The following is a 20480-nucleotide window of genomic DNA, read 5'->3' as shown; positions in this document are numbered from 1 at the left end:
TGGACACAAGTCTCAATGCATGGCCTCACCAGTGCCAGGTGCAGGAGACAATCAGCTCCTGCTCCCACCCTGTTTCTGACACAGGCCAGGATGCCATTGGTCTTTGTGCCCACCTGGGCACAGCTGGCTCACGCTCAGCTGCTCCTGGCCAGCACCCCCAGCTCCTTTGCCACTCTGCCCCCAGCCTGCAGCACTGCAATGGGTTCTTGTGATCCAGGGACAAGACTTGGCCACACTGAGCACTCCACTGAGCTGGGCCCATGGATCCAGCCTGTCCAGGTCCCTCTGCAGAGCCTTCAACAGTCCCACCCAACTTAGGATTGGCTGCAAACTCACTGAGGATGCCCTTGATCCCCTGTCCGGATCATTGATAAGGACATTAAACAGAACTGGCGGTTCCCCTGGGGAACCACACTCCTGACCAGCTGCCAGCTGGATAAACAGCTTTCACTGCCACACTCTGGGCATGGCCATCCAGCTTTAACCCAGCTAAGAGTGCACCTGCTGCCACCTTCTCCAGGAGAACACCATGGGTGACAGTTTCCAAGGCTTTACTGAACTCATCATGAGGTTTGCCTTGTTTCCAAATATCCAAAGAAGGATTCTCAGTCAGTGTGCTGTGGGAGTTGAGTTCAACACTCAGGCAAGCCTTAGCACTCAGTTGTGAATACTCTTAATGCCTCCCTGATTGCAGAGACAAACTTAGGGGAACCTCTCATTAGGATGGGCAATAAAATAGAATTCTTATCTTCCTTTTTTTATTCATCAAAATTCATATCTCATACATTAGGCACAAATTAAGAATAAAAAGTTGTAAGAAATGAGGTGCATCTCATGTATCTGAACTTTGTGCCATTCCTGAAATAGAAATATTTTTTGTCTGAATCAAGATGCAGAATTTGGTTAAGAATAATTAACACATTTTGAACAAATACTTCATATATAAAAAAATCCAGTTGCTCATGCAGTCTCTCTAAGGGCGCATGCATAGAGCAAACTTTCCATAGATCAGACCTGCAATGATCTAAAGCATTTTTGCACAAACTGAGGTTCTAAAGCTTTGTCAAATTTCACAAATGCAGCCTGCATGCACAGTCTAGTCATATTAGTCATTTGTTTGAAAAGACAATATTTAAAATATTAAAAGATCATTCACCATTCAAAAAATACATTATTCCTGAGGACAGTGTGTGCCTTATTATTTAGGAAAATAACGTGCAGTCAATGAAAACAGCATACTGAGCAAAGTCCAGCAAAAAGGTTTCTCTGCTTAAGCAAATGGCTAGACAGTTGATGTCCTCCAAAAGTAAAGGACATACAGAGTGTTTCTCCAAACTTCTTGTCCTTTCCCAGGGCATAAAATGCACCATGTCAGATCTACATACTTGCCTTTCATACGCTCTTATATCCCAGTGTTGAAAAAAATTCATAATATATATAAATGTAAATCTCAAATACAAAAAGATTGTTTAATGTGGTTTTGGAATTTGCCTTGGTATGTATTGACACATGCCAATATCAATAGCAAAGCCAAAAAAGTATAAAATAATGTTTCTGATTTTTGCCTGATTTTACTCTGAATCTTTATAACTTGGGCCAGCCAAGACATTTTGTTTTTAGAGAAGATATTACAATGAGCTCATTTGTGGCCTTCTGTAGCATTCAAATATTATCACAAGCTGGCACACAAATAAAAACTGTGAAACACGGTTACTGCTGTCAAACAGTGCTTGACAGTCCACAGAATGAGACAAAGAAACAATAAATTAAATCAAACCTCGTGACTGTATTAGCACTGAAGAGAGTGCAGTAATTTTTTCTGATAATGACTTCTGAGGAATTTAATGCACAACCCAGAAGATGAAGGAACAAAACAGCCTTTCCAAAATATGGCAAGCTGCGTTCCATCCGCCCTTTATCACAGAATGAATGGGTAATATACCTGATTGGGCCAGATCTTCAAATTTTCTTCCTCCTTTTATGCCGTACTATAGATACTCCTACAAGTACCTTGTCTGGTAACAGAGCTGAAATTAATCAAGAAAGCTCATGAATGTGGTGAAACAACTGAAGAACTTGAAAGTCTGATGTTAGGCTCTCTGGATACAACAGATCCTATTTACCTACTTTGATGGGCTCTTGACTCTTGAAATTAATTTCAGTGAAATAAAATAAAATTATTGTGCTAATAAATGCAAGTGAATACTAAAATCACACTTTTTAATTACACAAGATTAATGTAAATAGCAAAAATTCAGGTCTTTTGATATCTGCCAGCAGTGATTTTGCTGTAGCTTTATCCCTAAAAATAATGTCAAAATTTGTAGACTTTGTAGCTATTGTGCTTTGCTGACTCTTTGTTTTTTAGATTTTTCTCATCCAATACAGAAAAGCATTATTTAAAACTGTAGGAGAGAAACAGAACAACTGTAACTCTGTTTATCCATTCCCTTCCCTTCAAGGTATCCCTTAAATTTGTTAAAAACATTAAGCGCTTTTCCTGTATTATGAAATGCTAGTAACAGACAATTTCATCACCAAAATGTGACCATTAACCACAAGCAACACTGCAGTATGCTGTTTGCACATAAAAATTGAAATTTGATTCTTCAATGAACACCTACTTTTTTAGTGATTTTATCAAAAAATCCACCCCAAGTGTAAGAAGGCATACTACTACTAATAATAATAGTAAATACCGTGTGTGTATGCATTTATATACAATCTGTATACATATTTGCCTGTATCCAGCTCCAATGTTATGACATATTTAGGCCAATAAAAGAAGTGTACATTACTGCAACATTTACTATTACAAGAAGAACCTTGTTACAAATTCCTCTTCTTCTCCTTCCCTGAAAAAGCAAGCCACAATGCTATACTGTGTGCCTCATATATATTGGCAGAAGCTTGCATACTATAAAGATGTAATTGTATTTGAAGAAAAAGTAATTTGCACTGCATGGGAGTATTTCAAGTCAGCACTCTCTGAAGTCATGGAATCATTGCCCAGGCAGATCAAGAGGAACAGTAACACAGCATGAAAATGACAGTTCTTTCATGCTGGAAGCATGTGGAGATGGCCTTTCACACAGAAAAGTGCAAGGACAACTCAACAGCTGTGTAATTTTCAAATAGAAAATTACCTTCTCCTGGTACTGCTGTTTTCTTTCTGAATTTGGACTTTTTGGTTTTCAACTAGATGTATAAATTAATTACACTAATGACACTAATGTGCAAATCTTAAACTGCATAGTATATATTTAGCAGCCACAGACCCCTTTTTTAGGGTAGGACCACATCCACAATCTCAACAAGAGACTAGGACAAACCTGACAAAACAGTAAGCCTTAAAGATCAAGTCATGGCCACAAAGGCAACAATTGCTCTTTTCTTCAGAGGCATTAGAGATGGAGCTGAGCAATCAGAAGCTGTAGAAGTAGTGGATATCACGTAAGTTGGTTTTAGTCATGCCCTTACTCTATAGGTTCACAGGTAATTTTCTGTTTTCATCATGCTGATAGTATCTTCATAAACAGCATGAAAACCCATTGCCTTTTTTTTAAACAGTGCTCAGATTTTTACTCTGCACATTTCTGAATGCCAATTATCATTGGAGCTCATCACAGACCAGTTACAGGTAAGGCTTTTCATTGACATCACTGGAAACATCCATTTCTCGGTGCCCACCAAAGTATGCAATTGCACTGCCTAGCAAGAACATAAATACACCACCACCAAATCTCACACGGATGCCAGACTGAACTTCATTTTGCAACTTCTCTCTCCAATTCCAAAGTGGTTTTGCTGTAGCATTGTAGTGACTAAGGCCATTCATGGTGATACTGTTTCCCATTCTTTTTCCTTTCTCTTTGCAAATGTTCCAGTTCAGCCTCATACATCATTTCCTGGACTAAGTATTTCTCTCTTCTCATTCTGTCACACAAGTCTTTGGGTATGTCTGGAATTAGGTAGGCAATGAAAGACTTTATTCCAAAAACAAGATGCTGAAAAGAAAAACAAAAATAATTGCTTAACATATCAATAAGTATTCCTTTGTAGGACTACGGTTTAGAGCCTAAAAGTCTGTGGCAAAACTGGAACTGAGATTCAATTTGTGACTGCAAGGCAACTCCTTTGGGTTTTTTTCTTAATAAAAACACTCCTATGGGAGTAAATGAGTCATCTAAAAGAAATGGGCAAATGCTGAAGTTTTCTAAGAAGGAAAACAAAGAGTAGAGTTGGTGACTTAAATGAAGATGTGACTACAGGATATGCTAGTTTGATCAACAAATGCCAACACTACCTACAAGCAGTCTTTGTTCAGGGCTTATCAAGGAAATAGGTGATTAGAGTCCTAGGGAGTATGCAATATGTACTTCAAACTTAGTATACATGTTTCAACTTTTATATTAACCTAGAATCATGTATCATCTTCCTGACACACATTCTATCTTGTAATAACTGTACCTAATATACACGAAACTTGCATTTCTTCTTTTTCAATAAAATAGGAACGATTGGGCAGGGAACCAACATGATGGATAAGATGACTGTCAAGGAAATATGATTTTAGAGGAGTTCTACAGCAAGTGCATGCTCTGTCAGTTCTGTTTGAAGTAGCTGATAGTCAACAGTTTGGGGAACACAATTTTTTTTCCTCTGTCTTGACTGTAATGAACAAACAATTGATTAAAATGACAATTTACTTATAGGACAACTATAAAGAATCAACTCAGACCTATAAAAGGTAGAAAGGGCTTGCTCCCTTCCACAACTAACCTCAAATACTATGATGAAGGCCAGCCGTGCTGCCAGGACATGCCAAAACTGCAAAGTGAATTCATACGGAGTCGAACTCCATGGTGGGGCTCTGTAGTCTCTGTACCTGCAGAGCAAAGAGAAAACCAGTGAGTTACTCTGTGCTCTCTTGAGCAACTAAAACTTTTGACATGGCCAAGGGCTCTCTGGTTCATCCCAGATCTGGCTAAAAGGAGAGAAACTGAAGTGAAAGCAGACTGCAAGAGGAGTTAAACTGAAAGGGAGAGCTGTCCAGAATACAGGCTGTTAAATAAAGCTGTTTATGAGACAGTACTTTTTGCTTCTAAAAATCCAGAGCAAACAGTTTCTTTTATTGTTAAAAAGCTGGAGTGTTAAGTGTATTGATTCTAAATTGGTTCTTGTCTTTGCTTACAAGCCTTTGAGAGTCTCCAGACAAAGTTTGCATAAATGAAATATGATCCTAATTTAAGCTAATGCTTACTGCAAACCTAAGTCAGAAAACAGAAGTGTGCTCATGTCCTATTTAATTTTTATGCTGTATTTCTTATATTCATCTTGCATAATTGTTTGCAAGAATTGTAATCTCAATCTGGTTTAGAGAGGTAACAAAAATTTTAATTGTGTATTTTAAATTTATTGACTTGAGAATGCTTAACAAAATTGAAATGAGGATTTTTACCCTTCTTGGCAGCTGGTAAAACAATTATATTAAATAATTCATAGAGACATGAAAGATAATGGCTTGCAGGAGTCCTACAAAAACTTAAAACACAAATTTCCAGTATGTTAGCAGTGTATCTTACCACACACTCTTTGTACCCAAGGACTCCATGTTGAACAAACATGAACTCCAATGCTTTTAAGGGCAAAAAAGGAATGCCAGCAATTTCAGCACTGTTAATTTACTGTCTGCATTAATGTCCATGCCTGTATTGCAAAAAGTGAGAGCAAGGAAACGTACCGACAATATCCTGAGTATCCCATCCCAAGTTCACTCAAATCAAATACTGACAAGCTGCTGTTGACATATCCTTTTAAGCATCTGAAAGAAAAAGCCATATGGGCAGCACTTTCTTCATAAAGTGGTTATACAATAAACATCCTGTATGTAAACATATTCTGCTATCAGATACTGTGAGCATAATACTTTACTTGCTTATCAGGACAAAAGCAATTCTGAAATTCATGCAGAGAAGCAAATTTTACTGGAAAAAAAGGACTAACAACTGTTTCAGCTATAGCACTGTTTACGTCTATTTTCAGCACTTCTTATGGTTTTGCTTCTTACCTGCTGGGAGATATAAACAAAAATTGTTGCTACAATGCTTTTAACTGTTTTCTAAAATTACTGATCTTTGAAAGATGGATAGAAAGACAGAGAGCAGAATAATTTAACACCCTTGCAGACTTGGCCACCAATAATGCAGCATATACAAAAAATAACAGGTTTTATGAGTTTTCATCAACAGTAACATGAACAGTGTATATATACCAAACACTTACATTAAAGGCAAAAATGTATTACTATTAATTACAGAAATTATATAAATATATTGATTTATGACTGTTGGAGTGAATTTTTGCTGTTGCTTGAAAAGCACACAGACATGAAAGATATCCTGTCTTCTTTAAATCTATCTTGTAACAACTAAAGCGCATTTGAAAGTCAAAGAAGATATAAGAAGAGATGCATGAGGAATCCTTTTACAATCCTGGATCTTCTGGTTTGCTGTAATACCTCAAACCACTACTGACAAAAGAACTACACAGTTCTCTCTTAAACGGGTAGGGTGCATCAAGCACTAACATTTTTCTGATAGTGTCTCTTTTCTTCCTATCCCATCTCACTATGTTTACCCTTAAACTCTCTTTTCCTGTGACAGCTCAGGAAGAGTAAATCACTATTTTTGGGAGCATATATGCGTATTTGGGAATGCACTGGAGAAGACAGCATAGACCTACTGCAGAGAAGAGGAAAAGCTTATCTAGAAAAGATCTGAGAACTGATACAATGTACAGACTTTTTTGTTTGCATTCAGGAGGGAAGAGATGGTTTTCCACTTCTATACAGAGCTACTCTGCAAACTCTTTGGACTTACTCTTTAGATCTGGGAAGGTTTGCACAGGTGTAAAGAAATATATCTGATATATGTTATCATAGAAATACAGCAGTAAATTGTGTTCCACTCAAAAATACATGTATATATAAAGAATATCCTAATTACTTTTCTTGTCTGTACCCTTGATCTGTACAGGGACCATATTTGTATGCATAGACAAAACGTGGAATGTAATCAGAAGTAATGGCAATAACAAAGGCATTGGTGATGACAGCCAGAACTCCAATTCCTTCCAGAATTCCATACCAAATACCTAGAAACAAGAGAAATTTCAACAAAATAGTCAGGTTTTTTTTATAGTCATATTGAGTCATATCAGTGATAATAAAGTCATTATTAGTCATTCAGTTTTCCTTTCTTGTAGAGAATGAGTTATGAGACAGAAAAACTAATTAGATGAAGCCATGTCCCCACATTGCAGCCACCACCCATGCCACCCAAATGAAATCTTAAAACAGGGCACACCCTGCTGAGAAGATAAGCCAAGCAACAAAGCCATAACAAGTTGTTATGAAGGCCAAATAGGAAGTTCCGGAAAGAGATTTCTTATTTAATTCAATTTTAAGTTAAAAGTTAATTCAGTCCTTTTATTTAACTTCTAAATTCAATTTATTTTAGACCTAGAGTTCCACAAATCAGAAGCCTGAAATAATTTTAGCCTGTTTCCAATATTCAAATTATAACAATTCCTTATTGTAAATGGGAAACAAACTTGAGGAATCCTCTATGCAAATCAACCAACTATTTCTTTGTTGCCAAAAAGGAAAGCTGTCACTGAAATCTGTTGGTTATGTCACCATCCTGACACATGAAATACTTCAGGGGTGGAGCTGTTCTCAAGAGGAAAACCCAAAGAGATGGCAGTGGCAGTCACTGGGTTTTCTCACCTATATCTGTTGCTCTTGCAGGCATGGGTCTTCGCCACTGAGTGACAAACTTGTATGCATCTAATCTGATTTCTATGATGTTGTTGAGCAGTGCTAGGAGAGGTGCCAGGGGGAAGGCAGCCACAAAGATGGTGGTAAACCCAAACTGTAAAACTAGACAGGCATTTCTGTGGTTAGAAATTGGAAATTCAAAAAAATCTTATAACGTGCAACATAGTTCTACCTTCTGAAGAAAACCAACACCTCCCAGATTTGCTCACCCATCTCTAAATATTCGTCCATTAAACCATGGAGATTCATAGGTTGCAGATTCCAGTCTTTTTCCCATTGAGGTAGAGAAATTTTATTCTCCATTGATTGCCCTCTTCTCTTCATTTTGCGTCGTGACCACCAATTCTGTAATAAACTTTATTAGATAAAGAGAGTATTAATGACTGTATCTGCTCACAGATCTAAAATATGTTCTTGTACTGTTCTGAAATAAACAGCCCTGTTTTGAACAGCATCTGAATGATTACTTAAATACTTTATAGAAAATTTTACAATATCCTCTTAGATATAATGCAAAGAACTTAAAGAAGATCTCATAATTCCGCATTATTATTTTAATTGTCTTTAATGTAGCATGTTTTGCATTGTATAAATAAGCTTTTCAGAATATGGAACATGCTCGCATGGACTTCTTTTATTTTGGTAGGATTTACCTGAATGACTAAATAAAAAAAAAATTAAAAAATCATGCATAGCAAGAGCACTAAAAAATAAATAATGCTTTATTTCAATCCTGTAAAAGACAAACCACGTCAGTGGAACCCAGTAAAAATACCATAGTAAAACACACTGAATAGTAGAATACATATATTTTTGAACAAACGTAAAAGTCTGGATGTTCTATAGAATACTTATCTTTATAAAGCAGGAAAAAGCATTTAAAGAGGTGTTGCTGTATGTGGAAATATTTAAGACTATTCTTCATAAAGCTATGCAAATCTTTTCACAAAGTAGTCATAAATATTATGGAGATAGTAGGCTCATGAATTAAAATGTTATTTAAATGAAAAATATTATCTAGTACTGACACATGGGCTAACTAAAAGATTCTATTTGTTTCTAGATAATATGGAAGAGAGACTAAGGATGGGAAATAACTTTCTTGTAAGTGTTTTCATAAAAAGGCTGCTCTTTTTTCTCTCAAGCTAATTTAGTGTTTGGCTCTTGATCCCTCTCATTACTGAAAGAGCAGTTTTTGTTTGTTTGAAAGATAAACAGTTGCCTATGTTGCAAACAATGGTTTTGTCAAAACAAAACATTTATTTCCGTAACAGAACATAAGCATGTTCTAAAATAAATTTTAGACAAGGTTAACATCCTGCTTGGCTGAGAAGACAGGAAGCCTGGCAGTTAAAGTAGGTTTCTTAATTTCAAAAATCCTCATTCCACAACATACAGTACACTGTCCCTTATGTGCAGAACAATTGCAAATTTCATGTTGTGAGCAAAATCCTTTCTAACATATTTTCAAGGTTGAGACTTTAATTTGATCAATATTTGATGATCAATATTATACAGCAAACATATTCTTACCGTTTCAAGAGAAGTGTAAGACTCCTAGCTCATTAGTCATTTCAGAGGCTGAACATCTCTGTATTATGGAAAATGAAATCCTAATAAACAACTGAGATGCTTAATATACCCTGAGAATCTTTATCTCAGAGTGGAAGACAATGCTTTCCTTCGGAATAAAGTGACAATATCTGAGGTGGAATGAGTGAAAACATTCTCCAAACATAAAACCGCTTCTCCCCAGCACTGAATCAGGCTAACATGGATTTACTGTTTTTAAAATGAACTTTAGCATCTGAACTTACGGATAGCCTAGTTCCATGAAGTTGTTCCACATTTGTTTTAAAACCATAATAACTCCCATTTGTAAGCACAGATCTATCAAGCAGCCACTAGGATGACACTGAAATAAAGTGGAAGAGATCAACAGCTAAAATCAGAGAATTAATTTATTTTTATTTGTTCAGAGTGTAAATAAAAAATATTAAGTATGTGTGTTTAAAAACATTATTTGCCATCTGCAGAAATATTAAAAGAAATGTTAATAAAATAAAAATTAACAGACTTCAGCTGAACAACCTTCAGACATATTGTTAGATATTAGATCATATTGGCTAATTTAAAGGTATGTGTGCTAGATTTATGATAAATGATAGAGACTGTTTCACTTAGACCAATAAGTACTTACTCATTTCAAAAAAATGGAGCAATATTTCATCTGCAATAATCTAATTCTAAAGAAAGACTTCATTAGCAGAATTTCTGGTACTGGTATGTTATCTATATATATATCTATCCTTGTGTGTGTACTGCCATGTTAAAATGTTAAGTAATTACAGAACTATTTTTCAATTAATTGACTACAAAGTTATAATATTTTACTCTTTGGCTACCAAGCTGCAGTAGAAGTAGTTTGATTTTCAGAGAAAAGAAGAAACTTAAGCATGCTGGTAAGTTGCAATTCTAACAGTCTAGTTAAATTTTGAAAATACTATTCATCTTCCTCTAGAACTCTATAAAATTATAGATTATTTTGGGTTGGAAAGGATCCCTTAAGGTGATCTAGTCCAAACTTCTGCAGTAAGTGTGGCCATTTTCAACTAAAGGAGTCCCATCCAACTTGACTTTGAATGTTTTCAGGGATAAGACATCCATCACCCCTCTAGATAACCTGTCCCAGTGTTTCATCATCATCTTCATCATCATATTTTAAAAACCTTTCCTTACACCTAGTCTAAACCTAGCCTCTCTTAGTTTAAAATCATTAATCCTTGCCCTGTCTCAACAGCCCCTACTAAAAATTTGTCACCTTCTTTCCTTGAAGCACCTTTAAGTACTGAAAGGCAGTAGTAATGTCTCCTTGGAGCATTCTCTGCTCCAAGCTGAGTATCTCCAACTCAGCCTGCCTTCATAGGAGAGCTGCTCCAGCCCTCTGATTCGTTTTGTGGCCCCATCTCTGGGCCCATTCCAATAGATCCATTTTTTTTTCTGTGCTGAGAGAAATTAAGCAAGTTGATTAAAAAGCTGATGGCTTTACATTTATGTCCTCTATCCAAAAATCCCAAATACCAGGAGATTCCAATCTCACAGGAGTCACAGTGCATGTGAGGTAAGGGTCTATTATTGATGGCTTTTCCCTAAGACAGACAGAAAGAACTCGTGTGCCTCAGGCACAGTCACTCAGCACACTGGAGAACACAGAAGGAAAAATCCATCTCCTGGATCCTATCCTTTGCTATAAACTAGAGTTTAATATTTGCTGCGCTTGGAATAATAAATACTTTAAACTGGGCTTCAGCCACCGCCTTTTTACTCATGGAAATATCACAGGAGCAGAAAACAAGATTGTTTACCTCTTCCAGCCTCCATCTGTTAAAAAGCTTGTTGTACTTTCCTGGGCGGCCTGCAAATCTGGAAAATAAGATTTCTGTTTCTCAGTGGACATTCCAGAAACACCCTGTATCAGTAGTTGTTTCACAACATCCACTGAATTCAGGAAATACCAACAGAATAAATCACACAGGCTTAAATCTGGTGTAGGATATGGAAGTTTCAGAATGCAAAGACTATCATTTTGCAAACAATCCTAAACTTTTATTATGTCCTGAATAAAAATCCTAGCTTCAGAGATTTTAGATGTTAGCTATTCAAACTCTAATCTACTTCTAAGAAGTCAAGCCAGCCACTACAACTAATGGGAATTAACTGCAGCACAGGGATCTGCTTGCCCATATGAAGTGTACACTTGATTTGTAAAGCAAATCCCAGCTCTTGATGACCTCAATGAAAGTTATAAAAGAGAGAAAGAAACCCATGCCTGGTTCTGTTAGGTACAGGAGAGAGCAATACACACGGAAATTTTGGTATTGTATGGTGAATACCCCACTGAATGCAGCAAACAGATTCTCACCAACAGTCTTTACTAGGCTTTTTGTGTTTCTTTGCTTTTTGTTTTTGTTAGTTTTTTTCCAAACAATCCTATCGCAGACATTTCTTCACAGAAATCCTTTCTTTCGGATTTCTGTGTCTTCTGGAGGCCAGAGGCCTCAGAAGACCAGGTAAACAATTATTATCAGATGCTGTGGAATGTAACAGGAGTTTCCTGATTGGCTCATGTTCTATGTTTATAATTAAGGGCCAATCACAAAGTGCAAGCCAGGGGACTGAGTCCTTGGCCACAGCTTTGTTGTAGATTCCTTGCTATCTATTCTTAGCCTAGCCTAGCTGCTCTGCAAACCTCTCTCTATATTCTATTAGTATAGTAATAATGTACTATATATAATATCTTAATAAATCAGCCTTCTGATCAAGATACAAGATTCACCGTCTCTCTCTCACCAGCTGTGACCCACTCAGGCGCTGTAATACAATCCTGAACTGAAATTATACTGTAAAACTTTATAGAAGATACCCTGAAATGTTCTGTAGGTTCTGCAGGAATGGTATGTGTGATCATTACAAAATTGAACTGAAAATGAAGCAAGGTTACATCTGTGCTGTATCTCATGCTCTAACCTAGCGATACACATAAAAATTAGAGCCAGAATTTTTTCTTCCTGCTCTTGTATAACTTTTGCCAGACAATATTTAATATTTACAGAAATGCATTATTGGAAATGTAACTCAAGCAGAATAAACAAGAAAATATTAATCAAGCCTATTAACACAGGGCTAAATACAGATCCACATCTAGGAAGTTACTGCATTTTCAAAAGTTCTGCCTTCTTATTTAGTAAGAAAGTAATGTACATTCCAATAAAAAGTAGAATTTTTACTCTCCAGTTTCATGAATAAACATTACAATGGTCCAACCCTTCCATACATTTAGAAATAGTGTTTTAATTATGCCCAGAAACCAACTCATACCTAAACCTTACAGTTCATACTGTCCCTGTATTTTCTTCAAATCTATAAAATTATTGAAAATTTTGAGTTCTGTGCAAGTTTTCTTTTAAGTGCGTATGGCAAACATAACTTACCTGCCAAGAAAAAAGGCGATGTAGAAGATGGAGCTGTTCAAGTTGACAAACTGGAAGAGGAACATTTTCAAGGCAAAGCTGTTTTCCCACTCAGATTCTGTTCTAGGGTGCTCTTCAGAAAGACACAAAATACATTATAAAAACAAAAATGAAATTGAGTTATGCATAAGTTTGCTCACAAATCAATCAATATTAACAAAACAAGTGATGGTTTTAAATCATGGTGCCCCATCATGGTGCCATTGATTTCTTTTCATTGCCCCAGCTTAGACTACGTTGTTTCTGTGTGGAAGCAGAAGATAGGAACCCCTTGGTCATAATCATAAACCCCCAGCATAAATCAAAATACTATGGGAGGATACCTGTTTCACTTCCATGAAAAAAACTGGAAACCAGTGTGAATTTTTTATCTTAAGATTAAAGATATCTTGATTCAAAGAAAAAAACTCATCACAAAAAATCCCCACAAAACCCAACCAAACCCCAAAACAAACAAAACCCAAAACAACCCAACCCCCCCCAAAAATTTGAAAGCACTTGGAATCAGTAGAGCTGCCCAGGGAGCAGAGGTGAAAGAGTCACCTAAAAGCTAGCTGATTTCTCATCCAAGCTCCTCACCCTCTAAATACTTCTGTAAAACCTTTACTTCATCCTTAGGAGTTCCCTTTCATAAAGCTTGAGGAGTGCCAAACAGTTTATAATTCAGCAAGGAAAGGACAGAGGCTCTCTCTTGGCTTCTTTTGGAAAGAAATGTAGAAAGGTGTAGTAGGGCTACAAGTGCTCTGTGTGGGTCTGCACTGCCTTGGATATCTTTCCTTAAGATTATTTATGTCTGAATTAGAATTTGGTCATAATGTTTACAAATTAATTTTTACAAAATCCATCTTTGATAGACATATCAAAGTTGGAATATAGTACATTGGTAAAAATTTTAAAGCACATGAGTTGTAAAAGCATATGAGTTGTAAGTTAAAACTTCCTGGATTTGTCAGTTAAAATTTGTTCTACTTAACTACCCTGGTCTACTGATGACTAAATTTGGATAGAAATATACAGGATACTACTAGCTTTACACAGAGACAGTTGTCTCCAGAAGGGTGTGCTTTTCTGATGTAAAACACTTAGCAAGAAGAATGAGTGACCTATCTGAAACACCTAATGCTCCTTTATATTTCATTCAAGAAATCTTTTTTGAAAAAAATTTTTTCATGTATTTTGGGAAAAAACTGCTTAAACACTTAAACAATTATTTTCTTTCCCATTCTGTGACCTGTAACAATACAAAATACTTTAAAAGGAATAGAAATATTTTTGATATGAAAGAATACTTTAAAATATTTTAAGAATTCAAGTAAGTTGGTGATAAATTCTGAATTTTTCTAGCCTGTTCTACTGCTTCTTAAGTGAAGCACTATAAACCTTTGAGCACCTCGTTTAATACTTTAACCAAAAGAGGGGGCTGTGGAATTTAAGCAGCCAGAGCCAGCTGGCATTTAACCAAGACAAAATTACTTGCATATTTTGACATGAGGTAAAAGTGAGCATGTAAAATGAAACACTAAATAGTAACACATTGACACAGCCAGAGATCTTAAATTCTATCTTTGTTTTCATGTTTTCTATAAGCTAGAAAGCTTTATGTCTGTGATTGAATCATGACTATAGGCTTCAATATAAAATTTTAATGCTACCGAATTGGAGCTACTATAAAATTCATGACTCGACATTTTTATCTGGGACAACTTAATTTTATCTTAACCCATTTTTTTCCATCTGAAAGATCAAATTAAAACTTAATAAAAAATAAACCAAGAACTTGGGGATAATAGAAAAAACTCTTCAGCATGCTAAGAAAGAATAAGTTTTGACTTTTGCTTCAAAATAAGATTACTATTTTTCAATGTATACCACGAAACATTAAAAGTAGAAGAACAAATTCATTAGTTTTATTTTATTTCCTCACTGAAATACTAATGTATTTTCTTTCTGTGATATTTCTCACTTGCTTAAGGAAATGCCAGAAATGTACTTCACAGATCAAGTTTTCAAAACACTTCTTTAAAGTCAAATAAAGAAGTATACTATAAAGGTATATGCCACAGCCATCAAGAACCACACCATTAGTAAAGACCTACATACCTAAATCTGTCAGGAGATAGGCAACTTTTTCATACACCTAAAAAAAGAAATGAAATGGTGTAAGTACAGGACATCCTGGCTGTAGTGATGACAAATCCACTCTGAAAACAAGCATCAAAGCATGGTATTCTCTTGCTCTATGGCATCAAGGTAACATAGTTCCGTTTTCCTTTGCTGAGGATATCAGCCTTGTACCGAAAACTTTTCTCTCTATCTATTGACCATCTCAAGTTTTTATTTTAAATGTCATTTAGCCCCAGGCAGTTGCCGACTCCGAAATACATTTCCGACAGTACACTACAAATAGCAAGTTATTTTGGATAGCTTTGCTTGTTCACTTGAATATACATTTTATGATGTGGAGTGATCATACATAATAACATAAATAACTGATCGGAAGAAGTATTTCTTATTGCAGCGAGTGCAATTCCTTAAGAGAACTAAAAGCCAATGTTTGCTGGGTTATTATTCCTTTTTATCTGTTTGTACTTGCATGGGGACAAAAAGATGATGAATAATAAAGCAGCTGAAATAACAGAGTTTCTGTTCGTGTAATGCTATAAGAGCAAATGATTAAACCTGTGCTGTTACATGACAGAAAAAAACTAATACCAAAATCACATATCACAGTGATTCCAGGACTGTGCAACACTGATATCACAGCTGCATTTTAATAAGAAGTCATTAATCAAAAACAACTCAGAAACCAAATTCTCAGTCAAGAAAATAATGTAGTTCAAATTAGAACTACATCTCAAATTAGAGATCTACTGCAAAAGGTTAATATTAAAAAAGTACAAATGTAAAAAGTAGCAATCTATACCCTTGTAACTTGGTGACACAAGCGAAGATGTGCAGTGACAAATCAAGGAGGATTTAGATAAAAACATTAACAAACATTGTATCAGAGGAGAAAAATCCACTGCAATACTAGCTTCAGATACTGCTACCTGAAAAAGCATGAACATGTATATATCTAACACATGGGTAACTCAGTAAGCTTTTAAAAATTAGTCTTTTAAATTAATTGTTGTTTTAAAAGAACAGAAGACTTACAACATTGAGTGACATGATGATCATAAAATTGATACAGACTCCAGTGCCAGATGTTGCAAACTGCCAATACTTCTTGATGAAATACCACTTGAAAGAAGCAAATTGCTCCATGGCTACCAGTCGATACACCACAACTGCAAACACTGCAGTAAGGACCAGTGAAATCTACAGATATGTATTTATGAGCAGAGGTATTAGAACAAAAGGAATCACATCTGAAATTATATCCGCTGAAATAATAAAACAAGTGTTTTAAAGACTAATATTTGTTTTGGAGAGTAGAATTTGAGAGAACAAAAAACTAAGATGAGTTACAGCATTTCTTTACTGTTCTTTTCCAATATAATTATACTCCATCTTGGGAAACAAAGCAGTAAGACAGACAAGCAGTTTTGCCTATGTTACGTAAATCCACTAATCTTAATGAATGCACTCATGCTGAGTTACTATTTACATCAGAGTAAGATGAATTACAATACAACAGTTCTAATATTATGAAACATCACCATGAAGAATATTCCTGAGACAGACACCATCAGTCGACTGAGCTTATCAGGGAAAGGCTGAAAAGGTTCGGGTTTTCCTGTGATGGGATTTACTCTTTCCACTTGGGAATATTTAGCTTCAAACTGGGGACGCAGCTCTTCCTGGAATGACAAGGTGGATTCCATTTGTTGTATTACTAATTTCTTTCAAGGATCAGACATGCATGTAGAACATTATACTGATAAGGATCATTTTTCATAATGCTGCAACTCAAATACCTAAATAATTTGCTCTTTTGAAAATCCAAAGAAGAGAAACCACAGGAGCCTTCCCCACTATGTGAGGGTGTTAAAAAGAATCATATTGCTGACTTACACACTAGGATTGTCTGCAAAAATTGGTAACAAAACTATAAATTAGGGCCACTTAGAATGGTATCGTTTGTGTTATGAGAGCATTTATTAAAAATAGCCACCAGCTTCTATCTACCCATCCACAGAAAGCTGCAAAACAAGTGAAGTCTATAGACTTAAACTGCAATTAAATCACCAATACAGGTAAACTACAGCTATGCTGACTAGTAATTTATAGAATAAAATAAATTATTATTGCTGATGCCGATAACAGAATGTTCAAGGATAGGCTATGCCTCTCCAAGGATACTAAATCTAGTTTCTGTCTTGTTGCTTGTCTTGGTCTTATTTTTATGCAGGATCAAGAATTTCCAGAACAAGAACCATGGAACTGAAAGGCATCTGTACTGACATCAGAAGCAGCTACTGTCCTCTGTATTTGTACAGTATTACAAATACAAATACAGGAAGTATTTGCACTCAGTTTTTCCAAGGATATTTTTAATAAATGTACAATTATATTTGGAATTATAACATTAGTTGCAAAAAGCAAAGTATCCTTGTACAATCTCAAGCATACCTTTGTATTCTGCAACTAGTGCTATAAATACAAATATGATCTGAATGACAAACTCAGATGACTAACATACAATATGGATTGATACTGAGACTTTAACCATGCTGATAGCATGGTTTACATGTAAACTTCTATTTCTCCTTACCTCTTCATCTTCCCAGTCTATGAGGTCCCAATCATAAGTCAATACAGCTCTCCGTCTTTTCCAAAACTCCAGAAAGACTGTTGCTGTGGAAAACAACTGTACTTTAGCTACAGGAGGGGAAAGGGCCATGCACATCTTAAGAAAATCAGCAATGTAACATATCATTAGCCACTTTCTGACAGTTTCCCTCATAGAATCTGAAAACTCTAAGTAGCTTCAGGATAATCCCTGTTAAATTTAAAACAGTACTTAACAATGTTTATCTAAGAAACATATTTTTGCTGTCTGCAGTAGCTGTACAGAAATAGGCACCTGACAACATGAGACACTGTCATCCCTTTAAATTCATCATTTTGCTTTTCATTTTATTCAACACGTACAATCTTCTCTTGAAGAAACAAGGAAACACATACACTATTAATAAGGAGCCAAGAGCTATCTCCTTCTATTCAGTTCAAATAAGAACCTCACTTCTTTCCCAGCTATACCAGAACTGCATATATACTGTATATAATACTGTATATACAGTATTATACTGTAGCAGTCTTGCTACCAGAATAATTCTTTAGAGAGTTATTTCTAATAATTCTTAGGTATGAGACCATAATCAGATTTTCCATACACTTAGGGGTTTGGATAAGATAATTACACCTAATAATTAACTCCAACTTTCCAAAACACTGTTGTCTGCCACTGAGGAGAGGTAACCTTGCTTAGGGTGTGACTCCTGACAAAACACAGAATTGTCCAACTGTTCTTTGAAAAACAATGAATTCAAATAGGAAGTAGGAAAATTTGCTTCCTTCTAGAAAGCCAACTGCTCAAAAGAAGGATTTCTAACTCAAAATAAACAGGAGGGTAACATATTCCTACCTTTATCTATATTCCTGTACTATGCTTAATATCTTTTTGGGTTTCTATACATACTTGATACATAATTAGTTATCATAATTAGTTATATATTATACCAATATCTACATAATTATGTATAATTTATATAATATATACTCTTCACATTGCTCCTAACAGTGTTGCATACAAAGAACCTAAGCTGGGAATAATACACACTCAATAAAAAAACCCAAATGAACAAGTTAATAGAACCAGCCCTTATTCTCTCTGGCCCCTGCCCGAAACAAAACCAAAAAATCTAAAATAAAATTTAAAAAAAAAGAAAAACAACAAAACACAAACCCTCTAAAAAATCACTCATAGGAAAAAGCATAAGAAAGTAGGCAAGGCTTGCAGACAAAAGAAATAAGCTACTTTTTTCAGGTATAAATCTCCTTCATTCAGGTGGTGAAATACCCACATACATGGATAGCCAAATAATTAATGATGCTGAAGAATAACTAATGATAGAATTTACTGTGCTGTCATATGAGAGCTCATGTGTGGGAGTTAAAAAGTGGATCATCCCAATCTGCTTCATAAATAGAAAAAGTACGCCTCACCAAAACCTCACTGAAAAACATATGCTGAACAGCAGACCTACCACAATCATGTGACTTCAAGGTGAGGTTTTCTCATTCTTCTCCATCTAACATTTGAAAAATTAATGCTTAATACACAGTTTCCAGTTTTGTACTGCAAAACAACTTTGCACACAAATTCAGCCTCATTCATAACTTCTGGACTGATTTAGTTTTCAATTTGCTCCTGGCAGCGTTCACATGACACTCACTGCTCAAGGCCACAAAATATTATCCATCAACTTTCCACGTTAATTGTAAAAATTCTAATTCTTCACAAGGCAGCAGAAATCTTTGGCATGCTCTTAGAATTGCTATCTGCCCAGAAAACATTGCCTTGAGAACACCATCCATATATGTTTCATGACCTCACTCCATAGCAACATGGATTTGAATTATCATTGTGGTTTTGATTTATTCTCTTCTGAGTATGAGGTCTGTTTATAGAAACATGGCATTTTCTTACGAAATGAAGCTTTTGTTCCAGAATCATGAAATGTGAAATGGGTAAGACTGGAAGGGAGTGGATCATCTGATCTAACCTCCCTGCTCAAGGAGGGTCATCCAAGAGCATATGGCACATGCCTGCCATATGCTGACTGAGATATTCAAGAACAGGCAGTTCTTGAATATCTTCAAGGAGGGAGGCTCCACAGCCTCTCTGAGCAGCCTCTTTCAGAGCAAGCAGGAGAGAAGTCCTTCCTCACATTCAGGTGAAAATTACTGTGCATTAATTTCTGCTCATTGCATCTTGTCCTACTGTTTGGCACTAAGCAGACTCTTAACACCCTCCCTTTCAGATACCCAGATATATTGATGAGATCCCCTCTGTCATCTCTCCTCAAGGATGAACAGGCCCAGCTCCCTCAGCCTTTCAACAACTCCAGGAGCTCCTTGTCTTTCTTGACATGAGGAGGCCAGAGCAGGACACAGAGCTCCAGATGCGCCTCAGCAGGCGCTCCAGATGTGCCTCACCAGGCACTCACTCCAGATGTGCCTCACGAGGGCTGAGCAGAGGGGCAGGATCACCCACCTCAACCTGCTGTTCTCCCTAATGCACCCCAGGACCCCACTGGCCTCACTGCCCACAGGGCATGCTGCTGGCCCACGGACAATTTATCATCCACCAGGACCCCCTGCTCCTTTTCCACACAGCTGCTGCCCAGCAGGTCAGCCTGTACTGGTGCATGGGCTTGTTCCTCCCAAGGTGCAAGACCCTGCATTTCCCTCTGTTGAATTTGACACAGTTCTCTGTCCATCTCTCCAGCCTGCTGAGGTCCCTCTGAAGGGATGCACAGCACTCTGGGGCCATTTCTCCCATCTTAGTGTCATCAGCAAACATGCTGAGGGGGCATCTGCACCTTGGTCCAAGTCATTGATGAGTAAGTTACACAATACTGGGACCAGTATTGAACCTTGGG

At 36.4% G+C, this 20480-nt stretch overlaps 1 protein-coding gene across 3 annotated transcripts in view; it reads right to left on the bottom strand.

Moving 5' to 3' along the window:
* Window positions 1-537: 537 nt before the first annotated feature.
* Window positions 538-20480, bottom strand: part of ANO3 (anoctamin 3) — a 111577-nt gene continuing 91634 nt past the window's right edge. For all 3 annotated transcript variants that reach the window (XM_058806914.1, XM_058806916.1, XM_058806915.1), the window contains exons 15-27: window positions 17588-17670; window positions 16533-16673; window positions 16027-16191; window positions 14971-15007; window positions 12832-12943; window positions 11206-11263; window positions 9658-9755; window positions 8050-8195; window positions 7790-7942; window positions 7008-7155; window positions 5744-5824; window positions 4783-4888; window positions 538-4007 (exon numbers count right to left, since the gene is read on the bottom strand). In XM_058806914.1, coding sequence (XP_058662897.1) covers window positions 3825-4007; window positions 4783-4888; window positions 5744-5824; window positions 7008-7155; window positions 7790-7942; window positions 8050-8195; window positions 9658-9755; window positions 11206-11263; window positions 12832-12943; window positions 14971-15007; window positions 16027-16191; window positions 16533-16673; window positions 17588-17670 — 1511 coding nt within the window. In that variant the 3' untranslated portion in view covers window positions 538-3824. The remainder of the gene's footprint in view (window positions 4008-4782; window positions 4889-5743; window positions 5825-7007; window positions 7156-7789; window positions 7943-8049; window positions 8196-9657; window positions 9756-11205; window positions 11264-12831; window positions 12944-14970; window positions 15008-16026; window positions 16192-16532; window positions 16674-17587; window positions 17671-20480) is intronic.

Source organism: Ammospiza caudacuta, chromosome 6, assembly GCF_027887145.1.
Source record: "Ammospiza caudacuta isolate bAmmCau1 chromosome 6, bAmmCau1.pri, whole genome shotgun sequence".
NCBI classification, from domain to species: Eukaryota; Metazoa; Chordata; class Aves; order Passeriformes; family Passerellidae; genus Ammospiza; species Ammospiza caudacuta.
The sequence above is the reverse complement of the archived record's forward strand: the minus strand, read 5'-3'. Positions and strand labels throughout refer to the sequence as shown.